Source organism: Amblyomma maculatum, chromosome 9 (assembly GCF_055883805.1).
Source record: "Amblyomma maculatum isolate TAMU_Amacu chromosome 9, ASM5588380v1, whole genome shotgun sequence".
NCBI classification, from domain to species: Eukaryota; Metazoa; Arthropoda; class Arachnida; order Ixodida; family Ixodidae; genus Amblyomma; species Amblyomma maculatum.
This window is the reverse complement of record NC_139352.1, coordinates 4,592,723-4,617,295: the sequence shown is the minus strand read 5'-3', so window position 1 is coordinate 4,617,295 and position 24,573 is coordinate 4,592,723. Positions and strand designations below refer to the sequence as shown.

Genomic DNA, 24,573 nt, shown 5'->3' with positions numbered 1-24,573 from the left:
CCGCCCGGCGTCTTCGGTTACGGCTTACAGCCAAGCGTCTGCGTACTGCAGCCCCGTCCTGTGTCTGCAGTATCGTTTGCGCGGCTTGGTGCTGAGCGCGGAACGTCAAAAAATGCGCGGTCTTAGCTTTGCCATGAAAGTGCACAAGTTCGCAACGCTTGCAGCGCGGGATGCTGCGAGCAGGCTGAGGTACGTTACACTTACCGCGGCGGTGAAGCGTGCGAGCACGGCGAACAACGGCGGGGTGCGTAACCCCTTGTCGATAGGCCTAAATTATTCCTCTTCGAAGCCGCGGCGGTCGGCGCTTTCGAACTGATCAACGCTGTCGAAATGGTGTACTCATGAAACTTCGTTATTGTGAATCCTATTCTGCCGCTGTAAAATAACGATATGATGAACTTTGGCGACGCAATAATCGCAGAGCTAGTATAAGCAGAGCGGTGAACCGCATTGCACCGGCGCCAGCTGGCTTGAGCAGAAACTTTATAGTATCGCGGTTATCGGTCTTGCCAGCAATTTGCCGCTGGTCAGTGATCCTCAAGAGTGATTCAATCCTGATATTCGGCTCAGTATTCGAGATTCCAATAAATCTAGCACGCTTTATTCCTGGCGTCGGCGCTAGCGAGCCGCCGTGTCGTACGCGTACGGTCTGCGAGAGGAGGGGCCAACGCGGCGGTGTTTACTGTGGTCGATGAGGGGCTGCCATCGCGCGGGAATTGACCGCGCTGTTGACGCCTTTCGGACGGCACTCCGGAAACTACGTTATAAATAAGATATTTTTAAATGCTGCTTCGTTCCGCAGATCACCGCGTCGCTTTTGTTGTACTTAATGGGCAATGGCGGCCGTAACCGAGAACAGTGGCGAACTGTGTAAGCACAGCTAACCGCGATTGGCGGTTAACTGTGGTTAAGTTCGGTAACCGCGTTTAAGCGTAACCGTGGTTAAGCCGGCCGTGTAAAGGGGTAACGTGAATGCCAGGGTCCTAGCTGGCTGATTCTGACATAACCGTGCCATGTGAAACGCATAGCTCGCCGGTGTCATCCACTCCGAGTGCAGGCATCTGCGAGATTTGCCTTAAATGCCACTCAGCTACATGCCGTGTGACATGCTTGAAGATGATGATGGCTGTCTTCATTTGGCAGCAAGTTACTGCCCTTACACGAGTGCTGCCCTTAGTCCGCTGCATACGGTAACCATATGGCATACGCACGGTCGCGCACTTCACCCTGTCACATTGTCCCTGCAGCGAACTTTATACGGCAGTGTGAATCCAGAGCTTCATGAACACTGTGAAAAAAAAAAAAGCTATAAAATGTTGACGGTCATGAAGAAAATGAACAGAAGAACGCGAAAAAAAAAAGAGACAAATGCACGATGAATATACACAGATTGCACTTCCCACGCTGTACATCCGTGTTGCGGGGAATGTCCATTATCCCCGCAAGGGAAAAAAAAAAGAAACCTGCTCTCTCTTTATCTCGGTGTCATTTCCTGCGAAAATGGGCAACGTTCGAGCAAACTGTGCTACCGCTGCACGCATTCACTCTATACACACCGCACAATCGTCAGAGCGCGTCACGCTTTCACTCTCCACAGGGCGCCCAGGAAAGAGCGAGAATCAAATACAGAAGAAAGCGAGGGAAATAAAATGCCGCTACTTTGTATTTCACGTTGAGCCGCTTTAAGACGAAAAATATACTGTTTACAATTCTACCTGTGTCATGACGGTGCCGTCGTCTTCTCCGCAAGTAAGCTTCCGCGACTGACGGGGAAATAAACACAAAAAAGCAATAGAAAATGAGGAAAGCATAGTGAGAAGAGACAGGCGGGGAAAAAAATGAAAAAAGAAACGATCGCTTCCTTTCACGCGATTGTGTTTCACCGGGCGCCACTCAGCGCAGTGCAGCACCGCCTCCTCTTCGAGACTGAGTCCTTTGGCGTCGCGCATCGCCAGCGACGCGACCGCAGCGACCGAGATATCACAAGAGTGGTCAGCTGCTTGGAGTCCTTCGGCGGCGAGTTTGTTTCTTTGTCTGTTCGTCTATGTGCCTGCCGAAAAGAACAGTGCGCTGTGAGGAAGTTGGGCAAGCTTCCCCATGACCAACAGCCAGCCAGCCACGCAGTCCGCGCGCACTAGCACAATCAGAGCCGCGCGGGAGCGAAGCAGCGGATAAGGCAAGCAAGCCATTGTGCAACTTCGAGACCAGAGAAAGTGGCAGCTGCGCGGAGCGCGTCAGTCAGCGTTGAAGTGACCATAGCTGTGACCAGTACTGCCTTGATGGTCGCGAAACTCCATCACTATTCTTCACTTTTCTCTCATGGACCTGACAAGAGTGTGTGCGCGCACATATTTACGCAGATATTCGTCGGCTCTGAATGCGATCGCGTGGGCTGAGTAAAGGGCAACTTGCTACGCGGCGTGTTTGTGTCTAGGTGTGCGGTGTCTGTGTTGCGCGTTGTTGTATGCCTGTGATGACACCAAAATGAACACGTTCTGTGCGCGCGCAAGTCTCTCCGAACCGGTCCTTTGCTGTTTATTTCTCGGACTCGTGCGATAAGTTTCGCTTCGTGTTTCTGAAAATTCTCCCTTAATCGGCCGAAAAATGGTGGGAATCAACACGGTCAATTATAGTTTGTCGAGCGTAAGCTTTGTTTAGCATAGTTTCCCAGTGGTTAGGCAATGGCGATGCTCTGAAGTGCTCATCAGTAGCTATCCTACTGGATTATGTACCACATTTCAATGCCAATTGCGCTAATTAATTTCGCTAATGAATGAAGTGGTTTAGTTTAGTTTGCGTCCCAAAGAAACTAGGGCTACGAGGTACGTCGTTGTAAAAAACGCTGGATAAGTTCACAACCTGGAGTTCTAATTAACGTGCACATCCCACAGTACACGGGTGCCTTGCTTTTTTGCCTCTATCGTGCGGTAAAATTTCGGAACTTCCAGCATTTGATCACTCTACTTGTTCCCAACATTATAGTAACGTATAAGACTATTAAATTTATTGATATAACAATGATTAGTTTGAAAGTTAGTTTAACATGAAAAAAGCACATCAAAATAACTAAACATGTGCATGCCTGCCGAGACATATCCATTAAAATAAATAATATGACCGCAAATAACTCCATTAATTTCTGATCTAGAAGTACTCCAGTTGAAACTTTGCGATGCCAACATTTAAAATGGGTAATTTTGCAGCATTACATCCGCAACTCTGGGCGCCAATACTTGGACTAGCACAGCAGCGAGAAATATTTGGAAAATGCGGCTGGTATGATCACGAAACGATCAGAAATTCTTCGGCCAGCGGGAATGTAGACTACACAGATCATGCGCACTCCACTACGCTCGTCACGCCAGCGGCGTAACAAATCTAACACTGCAGAAGTTATTATGACCCAGGGGCTAGAGACTCAGGCTGCTCAATGCCGGCCCCACAGGTGTGTAGACATCTTGAGTCAGGTAGCGAGAACAGATGCCAAAGCGTGCACGGTAGTGCATCTCAGTTGCCTGGGCCCCGAAGACGTCGGTCACATTCCCCGAGTAACCCTTCTGTGGAAAACACTGTTTCATCGTAACCTTGGTGTTCCTTGAGTTCTAATCACTAAACACGTGCACGCCGCAAAGTAATGTAGGCGTGGTCATGTAAGGCTCCCCGTGGTGCGCCATTTTACTCTTTTATTTCTTGCTGGTTCTCGCCTCCTCAACCTTCGTGTGCCTTGTACACGTTCGTTTCCACATATAACGAACTGTTTATGAAAACAGTCATCCAGAGAGTAAAGCTTGATAAAATAAAGCTCACTGCAAAGTAGCAGAGAAATAAAAAGACCGTAATTTTTTTTATTAAACAGATCAATGAAAACTGTCGATCTGAGGCTGACACTATATAAGCTAAGAGAATAATGACGTGGAAATGCCGGTACTGCATTAAATAAGCGAATTCGGCTAACCTCGAGAAGACTATCACTGCCAGAGAGAACGGTACCGTGATTCACGCGACGCTGGCGAAAGTGACGTCTATCGCAGCAGCGGAACACTGGTGACTAGGGCCTCACTCTTTGCTGTAAACGGTAAATTATAGCCATTACAAAAGGAAAAGAGTCAAGGCAAACCTGTGCGTACTGCCGGGCCAAACCGGCATCGAAGATTAGGCAGAACAAAACGATGGAAACGGTCCAATAGATGAGGCGGAGGGGGGTTCAATTTGCATATTCTGGCGCTACCCATGGGCATAAGCAATATTTCGCGATGACACCTTATCGAAGCATCGAACAGGAAAGCCCTCAGAGAATCGTGCACTCTCAGTGGGAAAGCCATCGCACTTCATGTATTCCCGCTCTTGCTTTTGCAGGGAGTCCGGTCCACGATGACCCTCGCGACCCTGGCGGCGATGCTGCTGCTGCTGGCTGCTACCTGGCGATGCGACGGCGCCCAAGGGGTAAGGACCAGCTGACTTCACCTTATTTCTCTTCTCCCCCTCCCCCATCGAAAGCGACTGTCCGTAAACTCTGCACGGCCTCCTGCCCCGGTCGAGGAGAATTAACGTGCGCTCAGTAACCGACCAACCTTTACTCCCAGCGCACCTTAGCCAGAACGCGGTTAGCAAACTATTTGCGACGGGAGACAGCCCACACTGAGGAACAGCATTCTTGAACGTACGATCCGCTGAGTAAAAAAAAAATAATAATAAAAAAGGGGGGGGGGGGGCACTTGATTAGCGTAACCTGCTGAAAAGGATGCTTACCTTGAACACACAGCCCGTCCACCACTACAAGGTATACGTATGTATGGCTGTATGATCTGCGATTAAGACTGGCAGTACACACAGCCCGTCCACCACTACAAGGTATACGTATGTATGGCTGTATGATCTGCGATTAAGACTGGCAGTATCGGACATAAATTGTGGTTATCGCTAAAGTGAACGCCTCACGGAAACTACCGCCGAAAACGGTGTGCGCTAAGGGACGGCTTCTTTACACGCACATGATATAAAAGGGAATAGCAAACTGTAGACTGACATGCTATCGTGCAGCCATACACACACACACACACACACACACACACACACACACACACACACACACACACACACACACACACACACACACACACACACACACACACACACACACACACACACACACACACACACACACACACACACACACACACACACACACACACACACACATATATATATATATATATATATATATATATATATATATATATATATATATATATATATATATATATATATATATATATATATATATATATATATGAAGGAAAGAAGCCAACAGTCGGCGAGGCCAAGGAAAGCGTTGGGGATGGTACTTTGTCTTTTTTCTTTTTTTTTTAATGTTTACTTGGATAATCACAGAAATTATTAATGTAATCTGTTTAGGGGAAAGATAATTAAACACAAAGTAGAAGAAAAAACAACGTGCCGATGGTGGGAACCGAACCCACGACCTCCGAATATCGCGTCCGGTGCTCTTCCAACTGAGTTACATCGGCCGCTGTTCCCCCTGCTACTTGCTTTGGTATTTATGTTGTCTGTATACGAACCTTGAGAGTGTTCACCAGCGCCACCCTCAGCCAAGGCGGCGGACGTGGAACGTCCTTTGTTACCGCCAGCGTCACGTAGAACGTGATCAAGAGCGAGGGCGAAAGCTGTGCTAGAACCCTCTTACGCTACCTATGGCTTCAAGACGGCCAGAACCGAGACCCCCGTAAGCTACAAGCAGATCAATTAAGGGGAAATGAGGGTGCTCGTTATAATACATGAAGGAAAGAAGCCAACAGTCGGCGAGGCCAAGGAAAGCGTTGGGGATGGTACTTTGTCTTTTTTTTTTAATGTTTACTTGGATAATCACAGAAATTATTAATGTAATCTGTTTAGGGGAAAGATAATTAAATATATAATATATAAAATTAAATTATAATATATATATATATATATATATATATATATATATATATATATATATATATATATATATATATATATATATATATATAATTATTATTCGAGGTGATCTATAGCTTGCATACTGACATTTTTCTCTCAGGCCAAAATTAAAAATACCTAATTAGTCTGTATTAATTATAACCCTAATTAAAGAAATACTGAAGATTGGGGTGCGTGACTCAACAGTTCTGAATTCGTTTCACTGGGCTAGAGCTAACCTATTTTAAAACATTGGTCGCATTTATCTGAACACCCGGTATACATACATACATACATACATACATACATACATACATACATACATACATACATACATACATACATACATACATACATACATACATACATACATACATACATACATACATACATACATACATACATACATACATACATACATACATACATACATACATACATACATACATACATACATACATACATACATACATACATACATACATACATACATACATACATACATACATACATACATACGCACATGCACATTACAGCAAGCCTCATTGGCTTGAGACGTGGGATGCACCTTTTCATATAGAACTGAACTGTGCACCTCGTTGCAAGGAGCCTGTGGGAGTCTTTTGGGTTTAATACTTATACAGGGGTTGGTGATAGAACGCCAAATAAAATAATACACCATTCGCTGTTCTTGTTTCTACGACTCCACTTTGGAATGTTGCTCAGTCGTCTGGCGATTCGTTCCGCGTTTTTTTTTTCGGTAATATCAGCTCCGCACTTCGCACTTTCCCATGCTATTGCGTTCGTGTGTTTTGGTGACATGCTGTTACAATTCTCTGAAACTGCTGTCAAGACTTGTGGCCATGAGTTCGACGCCATGATGTTTGGCACATACTATTCACTAGACAGCCTCCTTAGAGGAGAAACATTCGCCAATTGATTTGTATATATCCAACTACAGTGAAAAGACGTGTCATCATGACGGGCTGCACAGTTCACACACGGCTCGACCAGCGTGAGCGACGACGTCACACGGTTATGAAGGGTTACAAATCGAGTAACATTTACCGACTTTATATACCAGCGGACGAAAGCGGCAACCATGTTCTCACAGCTTTGCTAAAAAAGAATACTTCGTCATCCTTTTGCAAATTTCTAAACGGCCCTCGTATACACTCCTCGCCGGAGGAAGAAGGTCGCTTGCCTCCCAGCCTCAGGTCTTTCATATTCACACATCGCCACGCCCACGCTCTTGACCACTTAGCGGTGGGTGCGGCGCCTTGCCGCCGCGGGAACCCTTTGATTACGCGACGCGTTCGAAAAGCGCCGCTACCACATACACTGAGCGCGAAGCGTGCGTCACCACGCGCGTCTATGGGCGCAGCGCGGGAACCACCGCCTCGGGGCAACGCTATACACACGGTACTATACGACGGAGACTCGGAAAAGCGCTGCACACCGCACGCACACACACGCGCGCAAGCACCGTGCCCGTAAGTTTGGACAGCGTCGGCGAAAGCACTGCCCGAGGCACAAAGCGCCGGACGTCTTTGACCTCGTTCGCGGCTGTGTCGAAGTCGCCGCGCTGTGAACTCCCGCCTCGAGGCGGGCAGCTGCGAACGCACGCAGTCTCTGTCACTTGCCTCCGGGGACCCGTGGGCATCGACGAAAGGCCGGAGATGAGGCAGCCGCCTGGACCCTCGCCGAAGGACGACGTGTAACCGATTACGCGGGACTCTGTCCCGTCGCACGCACACACAGACAAGGAAGGAAAGCGTGCCAGTGAGGAGGATATGTGAAGATGACCCCCCCCCCCCCCCCCCCCCTCCCCGCCGTGGCTTTCTTCAGTCCGCGCACCAAATGGGCACTCACTGCGAGATGATGAATAAGGCGCATTCATTACACGGCAAGGTCTCCCGCCATGGAAAGACTGTCGACGTCCATTTGTGGCTGTATAAAGAAGGGGAGTCTCGGAGTCCGTTCTGTCGTGCCATTCGTTATAAGCGCAGCAGATGCGTTGGTGGATGGGTTTCTAATGGGGCGGAAATAACGAAGCGATAAATATCCGCTCAGCTTCGTGAGGGCGGCTGAAGTGGATCGTATAGGCGCGCATCGCCTTTGAGGCTGATCACCGGGGGCTAGATCGAATAACGTTTTCTCCCCTCCTTTACTGCGAATTTAAGCGTTCGTGGTCGATAATGCAAAGTTACGCGTGCGAATAAGTGATGCCTTACTCAGGCATGGCATTGTAGCGATATTTATGGACAGGACTGACCGATTGGCAAAGAGACGGCAAAGACCTACTGGAGCTGCTAGATATGACATAAAATCACATCACTTTATTACCCTTGAGACCTGTAATTTTGGGGAATTTGTTAGCTACAAGAACCAAACTTATGTGCAAAACAATAGTTGTGGTTTAACTCTGGTTAACCCTAGTTGTATTGCGATAGCAACGGTGGAAGCTTCTTTTGCCTGCTATATTGTTCCCTATCGTGCCCTATAAGTGCAAGGTGCTACGTTATTGGGGAGCGTAGGTTACCAGTCTTCTTCTTCTGCTCTTCCTCCTCGGCTGTTCAAGGTCAACCGCGGCCTCCGCCGGGGACACGCGATGGTTCGAAACCTGGCGCAGTATTGCTATCGCAATAATATTATCGGCTAAATATAGACCTTATACACTTCGAATATGTGGATGGGGCACCTGCATTCTTTACCCCCCCCTCCCCCCCACTGAGCTGCCCCTTTCTCCCTTCTCTCTCCCCCCCCCCCCCCCCCCCTTATTTTTGTTCATTCCTCTCGTATTCTTTTCTCAACTTCTTTTCCAGCCCCTTCCTTCACCGTGGCTACTTGCGAGTACATCGCAAGGTTCTTGGCGCGCTAGATCCGGCTATGTGTGTGTTTTTTTTTCGTCTCTATAATGAGCCATTTTTCACGAAAAACCGCTTTTGCCGACCGATATTTGTGCCATAGTTTTCTTTTTCTTCTGATTGGCTTTCTCTAAATTTTCTCTTGGGAGTTACTTATTTTCTTTTATCTTCAATTGGTTTTTCCCTGCGATAACCTCTGGTTCGGTGCGGGTTTTCTCTCACATTTATTTAGTTTTGTTTTTTTTTGTCATTTTGAGAGTTTACAATAAAGGGGCAGGCGGTTTCAGCGGCATCACTTAGGAGGTCATTCTGGGCTATGGCTGAACGACGAAAGAATTGACAAAGAAGTATGCAGTGTGGTCATGGGAACGGGCTAATCGCGGAGTTAAATGCATGTATCGAAGGGCCGATGTGCGGCGGAACACGAAGCAAGCTGGGGAAACAATTGTTAAGTGAGCACGTACTTATAAAAGTATCATATTAGTAAGGATTGTTAAGACAGAACAAGACAGTTGTGTTTAATAAAATGGCAAGAGATACAGAACATATATGCACCTCAATTTATAAGAAATTTGAATTTTGTATGCCAACTCCAGCTGCAACGCTCGGCTTATACAGCGAACATAAGCCTTTGTTTCAGTTGTTTTGGTGAATAAGGATGCTTAGCGACAAAGAGAGCAATACAAATTCACGTCAGTTTATTCTTATTTCTGTATGCCTATGCAAACAGTTTTCTTCGCGTAGGTCTTTTCAAGAACTCAGCATGGCAAGACTGTCTACTAGGTGATTTGGTGCGTGAATGACCCCTCACTAAGCGATTAAATGAAATTTAGTACCTGCTTGAATTGAGAGAAGCAACAATAAATCCTTCAAATATTTTTTACAATGAAGCACATTATGCTGTCATCAAGAGTACCACTAAAATCGATGAGCCAAACGTATACCCGCTGAACTCGTCGTGGGTCAGCCAAAGCCGTGGCTCATTTGCTTCTACACAATGTCCTTTCGTTGCCAAACTGGGCGGCTGGACTTTAAATTGGCGATAAGTTGGCTCGGTTAAAATTTATGGGACCATGGCCCTTGATAAAAAGGCGTCGACTCTTAGCTCTTCGTCTCTCTTAACATAACCTTCAAGCAGTGACGCAGCTAGCCTGTGCGCACATTATAAGAGTATCGGCAGTCGGGAGAACTATGTCCTTTGATTCCCGTTGCACCCTGCACAAGAGTAAGAACAATCCGCAGCAAACCTTTCTCGATTTTGCAATTTTTCAAGCAAAATTTCAAGCCTCCATTTCTGAAGAACTCCTGAAAAACTTCACATGAGTTTGCACGATGAGTTTCACTTTCCACTGAACAGATCAGTGCAGCTTCCAAAACAAAGGGACGCGAACAAACGGCGCATCATGAAGCAGCACGGGTCGCAGCAGTAAAAAAGACTAAATTTCATCAAAGTAACAAGGTTTTCCTTGCGTAGTTTTGTTAGTGTGCTGTGGTTTGGACGCGCTCTTTCTCAACGCGTCCCAAGGGCGAGCCGCTCGCAGAATGCGTATACCTTGCCCCCTGACCCCAACTGAAAACGTTTCTTTCTTTGCAGTAGCTGGTTAGTGTAGAAAGTATATAGCTGCCTGCAAATACGAAGAGAGGGTAGCCGGATAAACCCAGCAGTTTGGACAGCTGAGTCATGGATAGCGTCCCCGGCCGGTGCATCGCTGAGTCGCTCAGACTGCGAAACTTTAGGTGTGCTTCGCAACAGTTTTTTAGAAGACAGCTGCAAGCGAACCATGCATCCCGAAGACGTTTGTCCACGAAAGCACAGGAGGAACGAGGCGACGCTAAAACCATCTGGTGGTGCTCTCCTTTGGCACCGTTATGCAAGGGGAGCATAGCTTACCGTCACAGTGCGTTCACAATGCCTCCGGTGTCTCGCCGCCTGCGCGAGACGCCACGGTCAAACGATAGCCTTTTCTCCTCGCGCCCTTGTCACCTCCGCGTTGATGCGGTGTCGCGCAACCTCCCATCGCTTGGCAGCGCGTTTTTCACCGCGGCACGCACATACAAAGGTTGCGACAAAGCAGCAGTCAGTCATCCGCTAAGGTGGCTGCCAACCCGCGCCGCTGCGCGACACTTCAGCCACTGTCTTTTGCACTGACGGAGCTGGGTTAAGATAGAGTCGCAACGACGACAATGAAGGTTTTTAACATACTCGTTATCGACTTGGCGCAGGAGCGCCAAGGCAGCTGCGTGCAGGAACTGTACAACTGCTTGCAGGAGCTCCTTTCACGAGCTGCAGCTTGCAGGTGATAAGTACGCACGGTTATAAGCGGCTCAACGAGCGTATACGCAGTTGTCACAACTCTGATACTTCGTAAAGGAAAAGGACACTAAAAGGTCCCCTTAGAGTGTTTTTAACGGCTACTGGCTGCACAGCTGCCAGGTGATAAATGCGCATATGATGCCTGATGAGTCTTGACACGTGTGTGCGCCTTGAGCACATGGACTCGACAAAATGCGGTAAAGTTGATTATTCAAGATAGAGAGAGAAGGAAACGCGTCACTGAACCTTTGATCTCTTCCTCTAAGTTTTCAGTTTTTTCTTCTAAAAGTGGAGTCAGCAGGATTTTTGTCGAGATTTATTTAAACTTCGCTGTTGTCGATAATACCGGAGGGATTCCGCGGTATGTCAATGAGGACAGGCTGAAACACGCTTTTTGTGAAGCTTTTCCCAGTGCTTCCCTTTTAAATTTTTATCCTTAAATATAAAAGAAGATACGAAATATTGAATCGCTATCGAAAAATCGCACTTTTATCTACGAAAAAGAGATAACCGAAACACTTGGCGCTTTCGTGAATATGATTTTCACATTCTGCTCCTCTGCTAAGTGCGGTACGCGATCCATTGACCGATCTGAGGGTATACGGGCACGTGCTACTGTTAGTCCCAAAATGACGCAGTAAAAGGCAACCCGCTGGATGTTCCTCCCCGAATGGGTCGCAAAGCCCACTGCTTGCCGAATTTCACTTCCCGCTTTCTTGTACGTACCTGACACCATTCGAGCCGACCGGAAAGAAAACCTGCGGCAGGGATTAGCTGCTTTGTAGCACGTAATTCAATGGCCAGAACAAGGTTCTGCACCAACTGTAGTCCGATTCACAAGCACTATGAAAGGTAAAGTCGATCTCTACTATTGATCAGGGTGGCCTGCACTGCTTTATTGCGCTCAGTTCGTATCGCTGATGGCGACACACTAGAGTACGAGCGCAATTATGTGTGCGCGCCACCATGAGTGGCTCAGATCGCCCTTAACTTCCGTAGAGTTAGTAATAATCTGACGAAAGCAGTACAGTGTTGTGGAAAAGCAGTTCTAACGGCTGACCCGCAGAAAAACACACATTTGCATCGAGAAGAGAACGCGACTTGATCAGTGTTTTTTTTTTTCTTGCGAATTGCTACATCGGCCAAACTGGCCGTTGTATCAATGTTCGGCTAATGGAGCACAGGCAGGCAGTCGAGGCAATATCAGGCTCGGGACACTTGGCAGCACATTGCAAACGCTGTGAGTATAATTGTGCTCGATATACAATCAGGCACGGATCATTTTTTCAAGTTCAGACCAGAAGGAGCGTGAAATACTCGAAGAATTTCTCATTGATATTGAACGAAAGTCGTGCGTAAGCAAGCCATCGTTATCTTTATCAAACAATGAAATCCAATTCCTCAACCAGAAGGTACCGCTGCACATGCGCTTTAGAGGTTGATGTTTTTACTTTGTTTGCTTATATATAGAATGTGTTAGCTGGAATAAAACCAAGTTGATGTCTAGCGTTCGTGGTGTCTCCTCTGTTCCTGTCTTTAGCGCTAGTTACCATGTGCATTGAATCTAAAGATCACCAATTAGCCCAACTTTCCGCTTTAAACATCACAATACGACTATTGTAAATTATGTGAATCGAAATAAAGATAAATGGGCTCTATAACGAATAAAATAACAAAGGCCTGTGCTCAAAAAGGGGCATATATAGGACCACGCTCTTTGTGCTTCGCGTTAATTAAAATGTATGCTAACCTGCTCCCAATTAACTGCTCTCTTCAATGTAGCAAGTAGAGCAAGATTTCATCCAGACCACAAACTGACGCCCCGACGTATTATTAATTAAGTGTCGGTATCATGGATCACATTTACAAGCACCGGTTACGGGGCGTTCCGGTTTGAACCATGCATTTTTCCGATTTTTTTTTCCTTGAAAACAAATAGTACAAGGTTCCGATTTTCTCGTGCAAAATTTGTCGTTCGGGGAGGAGGAGGGTCATCCGCCTTTCCCTCCGCCTTATAGGCCCGCCCTTAAAATTGTAAATCATCCACCCGTGCGGCAAGTATCTCATTAAGAGCAACAGAGCGCTTTGGCCACACCAGGCCTCGAAGCAAACATGCTTTCCCGCTATCTACTCCTCGCGCTTGAAACACGGGGATCGTCCTCTTGGGCGTCTGCCGCAAGCGAGCATCCGTTACAAGTGTAGCAAGCGCACAGCTGTGCCACTTTGCGATCGCCTCGTTCAGCAGCCACGGCTCCCGCAGTGCTGCCGAAGCAGCTGGTGTGTATGGACGAACGGCGACGCTTTTCGAAGCGCCGTGCAGGCGGCAAGCGAGCCGTGCTTCGTGCCAATCAGAGCCTGACCGCGGGCCGAGGAGAACCGAGCACGCATCGGGCTGTGAACAGTACTGACCCGGCCCGATCCCAGCAACGTGCGCACGAGTCTCACTGAGGAAAAGAGAAGGAGAGCGAGGCAGGCGCCTCAGGCTGGACGGGAAGGAGGGAGACGGCGAGGAAGCGGCTTCATCACACGGGGAAGTGGCGCGCGGCGCCGGGCTTGTTTCCGCGGAAGAGGCGAGTTGCACAAGCGGAACACTTCCTCCGCACACCGCTCACAACAGGAGCCGTTCTTCATCTCTTGGCAGCAGCAGCAGAAACAAAACAGCCTGAGGACCCGACCGCGTATCGCGCTCTGCCGCAAGACAGCGAGAAGAGGAGGAGGAGGAGGAGGCGCGTGCACGAGTCCGCACTTCCACATTCTTTGGCGGCTGCTGTTCTTTCTTCTTTACATGCGTCGCCAGCCTCCAAGCCTGCGTTCACTTTTTATTTTTAGTCGATATTTATTACCTCAGGGCATCAGTAGGGTATGAGATGAAGGATGAACAAATGATTAAATGAATGGAAAAAGGTTGGCTGACTTTATGAAGTCCAGGAGTGAGTGATGATGAGGTCCCTGCGTCCAAGCGACTAATGAGGCAGGATTGGTTGCTGAAAGGCCAGCTATTCTCAGGTGCCGGATTCGTGTTGGTTTCAGTGCTGGGCAGTCCCACAGCAAGTGTTGAATGTCGGCCTCAACATCTTCGTTTTTACTAATCGGGCATCCTGGGCGGGGATAGAAGTGCCGGAAATATGACCACGTCCTAGTGACAGCTGGTGTGAAGGCAACACCGACCCGGATCCTCCTAAGCGCAACCTCCTCTGTACGGGTGAGACCGCGGGGAAGGGATACCGCACACGGAGGGATAAGTGCACACATGCGGCGCCGGAGGTGTCTTTATTTAAAAAAAAAAAAAAGAAGGGTATCGTCGTCCACTTCAAGGAGCCGTGGGATTGATGCGTCTTGGTTCACTGAGGGTATGCAGTAATCTGCTCCGAGTGATCCTGCGTCACGTGCACCCGCACTGTGACAAAGGGAAAAGAGAGAGGAAGGGACTCGGGGAGTTCGGCAAGAGAGCGGTGACACTCTTGCCAAAGAGGTTGGTCCGGAGAATTCGCTTGGAGAAAACTATAATTACACTCCTTACAGCTTGCAGGCACCATCTGAAAGCTATACATAGTCATCAGAGACGGCGCTAAATAATTAGCAGTGGTCAGCATTGAGAGCGCCTTCAGGGAGAGGGGGGATGTTGGTTACATGATGCCACTGCGGAATTCCTATTGGCGAAGTTAAAATAAATCAAATAGACAAGTTGTAACGCTGAGAGATTCACATACCCGCAGAAGGGCTTCATATCGTCTGCATTCTTAGGAAACACGCTCCTTAGCTGACCTTGGTCATATATATATATTTTTAATGCAGTTCGGAACTGCAGTTTTTTTTTTTTTTTTATGCACTTCGGAATGGGCCTAATTAAAGTGTTCAGGAAACTACTTGTATGCTTCTCGCCAGATAGCATCTTAAACTTTTTTAGCAGCAGTCAAATCATTTAGTTTTCTATATGTACTGGTCGTATAATAAACATGGTCGCTTTGACTGTTGTGTGCTCCTATAACAAAAGGAAGCGTCATATTCAATACCACCACGCCATGTAACGGTTGTATAGACGTCTCAGGCCGATGAATTAGTGGTGACCACTGTCTGGAATGAACATCACTTTATGGCGTGAGCATTGCCGGGATAATCTGAAAAGAGCGTGTTGAAAGTGGATAGCGGAGATGAAAGCTATAAATGAAGCGTTGTATCAGCCTGGCACGTTGCAGTACCAAGCTCTCTTAACGTGTCAGAGAAATTACGCAGTTCAATAAAAGACCGTCACCATCGGGGTTTGAACCCAGGCCCTCTGAATAACAGGCGGGCAGGCAACAAATAAGCCATGAAGGATTTTGTTTACTTACTGCTTGTTCTTACATAAATTCAGTACAAGCAATAAAGAACGCAGCGACGTGCCAAAGATGCGTTTTTATATCACGCTACGCGTTCTTTAATGCAGTTAATTTATCAAACAAGCTCAGCCATTCGGGCGGCTCGGGGTGATCTACTGTTTGGTTTGGTTTTAGGGTTTAACGTCCCAAAACGACTCAGGCTATGAGAGACGTCGTTGCGGATGGCTCCGGAAATATCGACCACCTGGGGTTCTCATCGCACAGCACACGAGCACCTAACTTTTTGCCTCCATCGAAAAGCGGTCGCCGACGCTGGGATTCGATCCCGTATCCTTGGGCATAATAGTCGAGCTGAGCTATTGTGATATAGGCCACGAGTGGTCGTTGGTGTGTGCTACAGGGACACCTAGGGAACGGGATGTGGTGCGCGCGACGTACTAACGCGTGCTTTCGGGATGTATACTGACGTTACAGTAATAATCTAAACAAGCAAGTTTAAAAGAACACGCAGGATTAACAGGGGTTAGTCAAGGTGCTTTCGCGCATACTTTTAAAGCAAAGCTTAAGCGTCCTCCTACTTTGCGAATTAAAAACCCGAACAGCCTTGCCTTTTTGTGCTGCGTCGGCAATGATAGAAAGCGACACAAAAAAAAAGTGTGATGTCAGGCTGGTCATGGGAAAAAGGCAGAACGGCGGCGTGAATGCCGCGCCTGTGTAGCTGCTTCTTCCTCCTTCCGTCTACACTTGAGTTTTAGAGGCTTTAAAACTTAAGGAAACGGCAAGGTAATACCAACAAAACAGAGCGCATAACTTAAGGCCAGAGCAGAGGAGAAAGTTCTCGTTTTTCCAGCGCATAAACGGCGAGCAGATAAGGACGTCTTTATCGCTAAGAAATCGTTCCACCTTTACAAGCACGCCCGCAGTGGCACACCGTTCCACCAAAATCTAGCCTTGTACGCTTGCTGTGACCAGTATAGGATTCGCAGCCGGTCTCTTCCTCTGATCTATAAAAAGGAGAGAAAAAGACAAGGGAATCGAGCATAGCGATGCGTGGCGGAAAGATTATCCGCTCACCTAAAGTGGCGGCCGAATCCTTTGAAGGCGCGCGGTGCATCCAGGCGTGAGAATCCGATTAGCCGCCGCTTGTAACGCCAGGAGGAAACGCTGCCTTTACAGGGAGGTTAGCTCCTCATGTCGCGAGTCCGAAAACGACGTGGCCGGGATGAGAGGGCGTTGCGAAGTCGGCTCTGGTGCCAAAAAAAGAAAAAGAAAAAAAAAGACGAAAAAAAGAAAGCGAACTGAATAGAAACACGCAAGAAAGATAGCGGGAAATTCAGGAATGAAGTGCAATGTTGAGGACTGAGCACTGAAGAAAGACGCATCAAGGAACTTGATCCCAAATCTACCGTCTATACGTCAGGTTGCCACAGTTCCGAAAACGGATATCGTGACAGGATGGTGCGAAAAATTATAAAAGATAATGGGAGTACAGAAAATCATCTTTCGCAGTGTCCGAGAACTGTGGGGAGGGGGTATAGTACCGTACGACTAACTTTTCCCGAAATGAGTGATTTAGACTGGCCAACATTTTTCCTTTAATTTATTACCCCCTGCCTTTTTTTTTTTCTTCCCTTTTGCATAATACTTTACGCCCTGAGGCAATAAATAACGTTGTAAAGAAACAAGATAGTATGGCTAAGATAAGACGGGTAGGAGGAAATGGGAGAGACGAATCTGTGCGCATCCGATAGGAGCAGATGGAGAAAACCGAACATAACTGACGGACTAAGAAGCGGCGAGGAAGACTCATAACTAAGAAACGGCGAAGAAAGATTAATGGGAAGATGAGATGAACAGCAAACAGAGAGTGAAGGGGCCAGACAGCGCGGGGAGACTGAGCCAGTGTAAACACACTCGAAAATGAAGAGGAAAGGGACCAAAACTATGAATGAAGAAGCAAACAAAAAAAAAAAAAGGAAAAAAAAAAGAAAAAGAGAAAAAAAGTAGGAGAGCAGGAAAAAGAGCGATCGAATGAAATCAATCGAAAATAAGAAACAATGTATGCTAGCGGAAATGGAATATGCAAACTTACACGCGCTCAGGCGAGAGAAGGACGAAAGACAAGCTAGGATGAGAGGGGGAGAGAGAGTAGTCGTCGTTGCTAAGCTGTTGCAGACACAGTGACATGTTCCGCTTCATCGGAGCTTCCGCGTGGCAGGGACCAAAGGGTGGAAAGAGGGAAGGGGAAGGGATGAGAGAGACGCTCAGGACGAACAATGGACACAGCGCGTGCCGACCGGCTTTAAAAATAGCGTCCGCCTCGTGGTCCGTATTTATAGCCGATCAGTGGCCTACATAGACGGTTCCAGAGTGCGCGCGCGCGCGTCCACACAAGGGCGGCGGCGGCACGCCACCGGCAATTATCGCCACCGGTGCGGCAAAGGCCACTTCCGCGCTGACTCGACAACACACGCCCCGTTGAAGGAGACGCCCCCGTCCTCAGAGTGGCGTCCCAGACTAGGCTTTACGTAGTCGGGAAACCACTACGGTGTGAGCAGAGGCTGTTTCTATTAACGCGTAGCATACAGGTAGCGTGAGCGCGATACCCGCAGGGTGGGTCTGTGTTGTATACACGGGGGCTCTCTTGTTAGTTCCGTGCGCGGCGCCGGAAGAGACAGTCATGACCGATAATACGCAAGATTGCGGCCACCAGCGCACCAGGTTCGGCGCCATGTCCAGGGGCCCTTGACTGATATACTCGTGCAGGTCTAGGCGCTTCCAGCGAGTGGAATAGAAGTAATTTAAAATTGTACTATATTATGCCTTCTTTTGAACTGTTTCTTTTCTTTCAGTGGTTGAGGAAAAACGCCATCTCTCCACGTGGCTTAGACTTCTGGAAGCAGCTGCAAAAATTATATATATAGTACTAATTTAGGTCATTAACACAATACAAATTACGTACGTTCATACATACATACATACATACATACATACATACATACATACATACATACATACATACATACATACATACATACATACATACATACATACATACATACATACATACATACATACATACATACATACATACATACATACATACATACATACATACATACATACATACATACATACATACATACATACATACATACATACATACATACATACATACATACATACATACATATGACAGAACCATGTCCTCTTGCATTTTCTAGTGGGACATTTGACGTCCTTTGAAAATGTGTGGCTTTATTGCACTGATGACTGTAGCGTACCTTTCCGGCCAGGTTTCAAACCTTTGTCAGCGTGTAAGACAAACACTTTTTCTTTCCTTTTTTTTATTTCACGTATTCGTGCAAATACATATCCCAGATCAAACAACCACCATTCGCGACAAATTAAGCTCCAGCCTCGCTTTATTATCAAATGAGCGTAGGAATAAGGCTGAGTACGCAGCCGGTCTTTTCGGCAGGGTGTGTCTAGCGTTTTTTCAACCTTTTAAATCCGACTGAGCTCCCTACGAAGACAAACATGCTGTTCTAATTAAGGATTTTTCTTATTCCTCCTGTTATACAACAACACAGTTATAAAGAACAACAAAAACTTAGCGTGCGATAAGGAGTATCGCTAATGTGCCATTAAACATCTTCATTTCATATGTTATTAAAGCGATCCTATTAAAGAATTATGACGGCATCAAGTTATTGCGTTAATTAAGGCGTCAGTGCCGAAGTGTTTACTCTCTCAGACGTCGAAGTCGTACGAGCAGCATGATGTGTCGTTTTGTGGACTACGAATCAACCAGAGGCGTCGAGAGGAAACATCACTATTGGCGCCATGTTGGCCACAGTCAATCGCAGTAAAAACTGAGATGGTCACATCATGGTTCTGAACGCTGACCAATAGCACTTTATGAGCCATGTGATCGGCTTTTCCTGAGGCAGTATGTTGCGCCAACGATGTATCTAACGTCCGGAGTGAGCCACTGTGCAGAAATGGCTGCATGCACGTGGGGTTCGTCTGAATACCGCCTCGCACTCTCTGAATGCATGAAATATTTCTGCCCTCTGGGACAGGCGCAGTGGTGCACAAAGCGCTCTCATAAGGATGGTGTCAGTTATAACGCGGGGGTGCAGTCGGGGCTATTCTTTACATTCCCACGACCCTCACATCGACACGAGCGCAGAGAACTGGCAAGTCCGAGGCACGGATGCATCCAAAGGGGAACAACTTCCGTCACAAAGAGGACGTCCCGGCTTCTATGATTCATGTATTCCTTTGGTTTAGGGCAGCTACGGCTCAGGCAACGGCCACCTCCCAAGAAGACATAACTCTTGCACTTCCCATGCCGTATACCCGCAACGCTGCGCCCATAGATCGCGTGCGCTTTGTCTGCGTGGGAGCGGAGGCGTGGGCCAAAACAGAGTTAGCCGCCATGATCCAGGAAATAATCAGGTGACGTCAGTGCAGCCAAAAGCCACTTCCGTGCCACTCGCTGACCTACTTGCTTAATAAGAACGCTTGGAAGTGCCGCCAGTTTGCACAATATAGTTCACCGAGAAAAGCGCTCGCAGAGGAAGAGGCGGCTCCTCAACGCGCCGATACGTTACAGAGCTCGCAGCGTCACTTGGTGTCCGGAGCCTAAAAAAAGCAGATGCGAGTGAAAAAATAGAATTAACGAGTTCACGTACAGGCGGGGTCCAGCGGGGCGATGGCTCACGAAAGGAGCTATCTTTAGGGAGAAAGTGTGCACGTTATACACACCACGCAGTTTTGTTCGAGTGGGCGTGACCACAACGACGGGATACGCAGTTGCGTGTCGCTGCAACGGAACTATACGTGTCCTCCTTTTGCCTAAATTGATTGTAAAAGAAAAAAAATATGAAAGGGCCCGAAGCTTACATAAAAGGTACATTGCGCATCATAGCAGAAAACCAACACAGCAGAGTGGCCATATATATACACGTGCCTCTCTATATAGATTCGACCGCCGCTAAGCGAATCGAAACATACGAATAGAAAAATTCCTGTCTCTTCACGTTATACCAGCTAAGCTGCGGTAACCTTCGCGGCTTCCTCATGTCTCTTACTTTCAGTGGACGCTTTATACAGAACAAGGCATATCAGTCATCGTTATATGTTGAAAGCAGAAAGCAATGTTTATAAATGACTTAATTTTTGATAACTTGTTACTACCCCACGGGTGCATGATGATTTCAGCCAACGGTTGCTGGCGTTTACCCATCTCATTGAAATGTATATAATTTCTGCTTTTGCCGAATAAAGTCATTTGAGATATAAACAAATCCTGCGTCTATTCGCTTGTGCAGAGAAGGGACCATGATAGTTTAACCTCCTTCTAGGGACGAAGAAAAAAAAAAGGCAAGCACAAAAAAAAAAAAAAAATGAAAACTTAAAACACGCACACCTGCTTGCGATAATCATCATTTTGAGTGAACCCTTGCAGGCACCCTCGGCATAATATTGTGCAAGGAAAATCACGAACAAGAAGTATATAATATGGTCATTTAGCACTGAGTCAATTCAACAAAAAAGGGCAAAGGAATATGTGACAAGTGGCAAAGGTAACACCGAATATTATTTCACAGAACGTTTTCCTGTCTGTCTTTGTGACGACTGTACTGTATATCTCGGCTTCGCGCCTGTTCTCATGGCAACCGGCGCCGTCTCCAGGTCTCTTTTCTGTTCTGTGGCGGCATAGTGGGATACGCCCTTCTTTCCCTGCCCAAAGGTTGTGAGCTCGAATCTCGTTTTGTGCAGGTTTACCTGTGTTTATTTTTCTTAATTGCGCGGAGACGACGGGCAGTTTGACGTGACAGCGTTAAAGGCCCCGTATTCGAAAAAAAATTGGCGTCGGCGTTGGGAGCAAAAAAAGAAAAAAGATCCCGGGCATGGGCAGTCGGCAGGTGACATGGTTGAATACTCATTGGTCCTCGGAGTGTGTGACGTCACACGGCTGCATGCCAGGGCCGAGTGGGCAGGAGCTGTCAAGCTAGGGTAGCTCCTTTGAGAAGGAAGTCGAGATGGCAGCCAAATGCTCCGGAAACCTTGGATCCCGGTTAGACATGCTACCCTTACGCCGCGCTGGCATGTTCTTTATATCTGTTACTACCTGTTAGTGTTATTATCTGTGCTGTGGGGTCTTTCACGTACTGTAGTAGCTTACTGCTCTATGCTAATGGGTTTGTGCGAGATAATAGAGGCACGAATTAAGGGATTAGTGATTAGGCTGGTACTACCTGTACATCCGGATCACGAAAGGGAAATAATTAGAAGAAATAGATTGGGCGGGAGCGCACTCGGCGAGTACTATCGGACCACGAATGGCAGGGCACTAGTATATATCCCTCTAGAAAAGGGTATATAACAGCTGTGCATTAGTGGTATTCTACCTATGGGGCAGAATTGTGCATACTAACGAAATTAGTTATCAACTTAAATTGAGGACCATGCATAAAGTTATGCAAATACAAATTGTAGACAGGAGTCGTACCAAATTGGTCAGGAACAAAAGCGAGTTACTGACATCCTAGTGAAAATCAAGAAGAAATAGGCGTAGGCAGGGCATGTAGTGCGAAGAGAGGATAACCGATGGTCGAAAAGGTTACCAAATTGGGCACCAATGGAAGCTTAGCAGGAGGCGGCAGTAAAATCAGGCGGACTGATAAGGCTAAGACGTTTGCTCGCATCCAATGAACGTAGCTGGCACAGGATAGGGTTAATTGGAGTAATATTGGAAAGGCTTTCGCACTGGAGTGGGTGTAATCCGGCTGATGATGATGATTAGGATTTAGCAAGCTGCAAAACGCCTGCACGCTTTTCGATGATCCGCAAGTTGAGCGCGCAGACGGAAACCATTACCGCTGTGACGTCATTTCCTTGATGGCGGAGTTTAAGTATCTCCTCCCCCTTGAATTCTTTATTTTTCTACCATCGAATTAAAAACAGGTGATTACTGTATAGAGAGAGGTTCGAAATATATTTCTCAGGGACGGGCCGTGCGTTCAGTCAGGATCGCCAACAAGCGAAATGTTCGAATTTGCCACGGTCATTTCCTCTTCAGGCAGTTTATTACCTTGTTGGCATCGAGCGAGAAAGCGAAAGACACAGGGATTCTGCTTGAAAGTCGGCAGAAACGATCTGTCCGGTGTCGAAACACCGCCATTCCGTCCGTGTCCTGCAGTGCAGGGATGCGGCAAATAAATACCACTTGAGTCGCCCGGTAATGAAGCGGCGACTGAGCGTACCTAAACGCACGAACGACTGGGCGTGACTACGTGACGAGACAGCGAAACAGCCAGCTATTCCGTTATGTAAAACTCGTCGGCGCGGTGAGCATTCGAGGAACGTCTCCTCTGGAGCACTCTCTTGAATGAAACAAAACAGCAACAACTTGTCCCAGAGCCAAGGAAAAGAAAGGATATATTATTACACACCCGCGCGCGGCCTAGACGTCGGTGGCATTTTTCTGCGCGTTTTCGCCTCTCTTGCCTTATGCGGTGTATCTATATCCTTGTCCCAGAGACGTGGAACGTGGGGGCATGTATCGCATTAGTGCTAGCATTACCGGCCTATCTTTTATAGTGCTAGGTTTTCTACTCTAAATGCATTGTGGAATCCACAACGTGGTTCTTGTACAAATCCTATACAGTACTCTCTATATATCCCTTTTAGTCATATATATATATATATATATATATATATATATATATATATATATATATATATATATATATATATATATACTCCTGTATGCAGAACGGCAAGTATCGAATTAGTGCTAGTATTAGTGTCATTTCTTTCACTGCACCAGTTTTATACCTGGAAGGCATCGTGGAATCCACAAAGCGCCTCTTGTAAAAGTCCTGCATTGGACAATATAGTGTATTCCTATATGTAACGGCATAGCATTATTGATCTTGTTTTCTTTCATAGCTTTAGTTTTACTACCTGAAGAGTATTGTGCACTACACGACATGTATCTCGTACTAGTCAATATACAGGGCTATATATGAGGTCACCGAACACTCATCTTCATTTTCGCTGCGGCGCCGCGTAATCACGTTATAGGAAGAAAAATATTTCGTTTCTTACTTTATTTAGAGTGTATTTGCTATATTTAAAAAAAAAGTGGAATTGTCATTGTTAACTGGCACTGATTATGCGCAGCTTAAAATACTTATATCTCTTCGCGCGCACCGTTGCGGGAAGCTAGCAAGATCACGAAGGCGTGATCTGCGTATGCCGCTCCCACCATTAGGGATTGAGTAAATCATTTGGCTGACAATATCAGTTTCCTGGAATAATCGAGATACCAAGAAAAACAGATACCCAAGGAGTCCATATTTGCACGAGGAAGGCCAGTTACTGTAGAATTTATGAGTTCTGACTTTTGGAGCTTGCCTATTACATGCAGAGACGAGAAACTGTATTGCGTTTATCGTGGAAGATACAACTCAAAACTGACGACGGTACAAAATGGTAAACAGACGAGCGGTGACTCTAAACTAATTTTTATTTCGAAAGAACACACATTTTTATGCATCTGTGTGTTTTGTCTAAATAAATTTTTGGTTTAGAATCACTGCTCATCTGTTTCTTCCACTTTCTTTTTTAGACTTTCATCTGTTTTGCGCTGTACATTTCACAATCAGCCAGTACCAAGTTGCCCAGCCCATCTTTAAGTGTACCGAAAAAATCTTCCAATGAGCCAGCACCGCACTGCCCATTCTTATTCATTTACATCGCGTGCTAATGTTAGATATATTTTGTTACCTTTACTATGGTAAAGCAAACTCACCAGACTGCATAAAGAGGCTCAGAAATTCTGCATGCTCAGAAGTTCTGCTCAGAAATTCAGGCTCAGAAATTCTACATACTTCAAAGCAATTTCAAAATTCTAAACAAAGCATCGTAATACTTTATCTTCTTGCGTGGTGTGATCTCGAGGTACTTTGTCAAGCCATCTACTGAGCCGGGGTTGCCCCTTTATCTCTATATATTATGACGCTGTCATTGTCATAAGGTCGGCAGAGTTTGCCGGGATCCCGTGCACACACAGAACAGCATCACTGCCGAGAAG

The 24,573-nt window shown here is 46.7% G+C and overlaps 1 protein-coding gene across 1 annotated transcript in view; it reads left to right on the top strand.

Moving 5' to 3' along the window:
* The window catches only part of LOC146178135 (A disintegrin and metalloproteinase with thrombospondin motifs like), a 164,771-nt gene that overhangs the window by 57,665 nt on the left and 82,533 nt on the right, over nt 1–24,573 (top strand). Inside the window, exon 2 of the mRNA XM_084577961.1 lies at nt 4,357–4,443. Coding sequence (XP_084434087.1) covers nt 4,372–4,443 — 72 coding nt within the window. The 5' untranslated portion in view covers nt 4,357–4,371. The remainder of the gene's footprint in view (nt 1–4,356; nt 4,444–24,573) is intronic.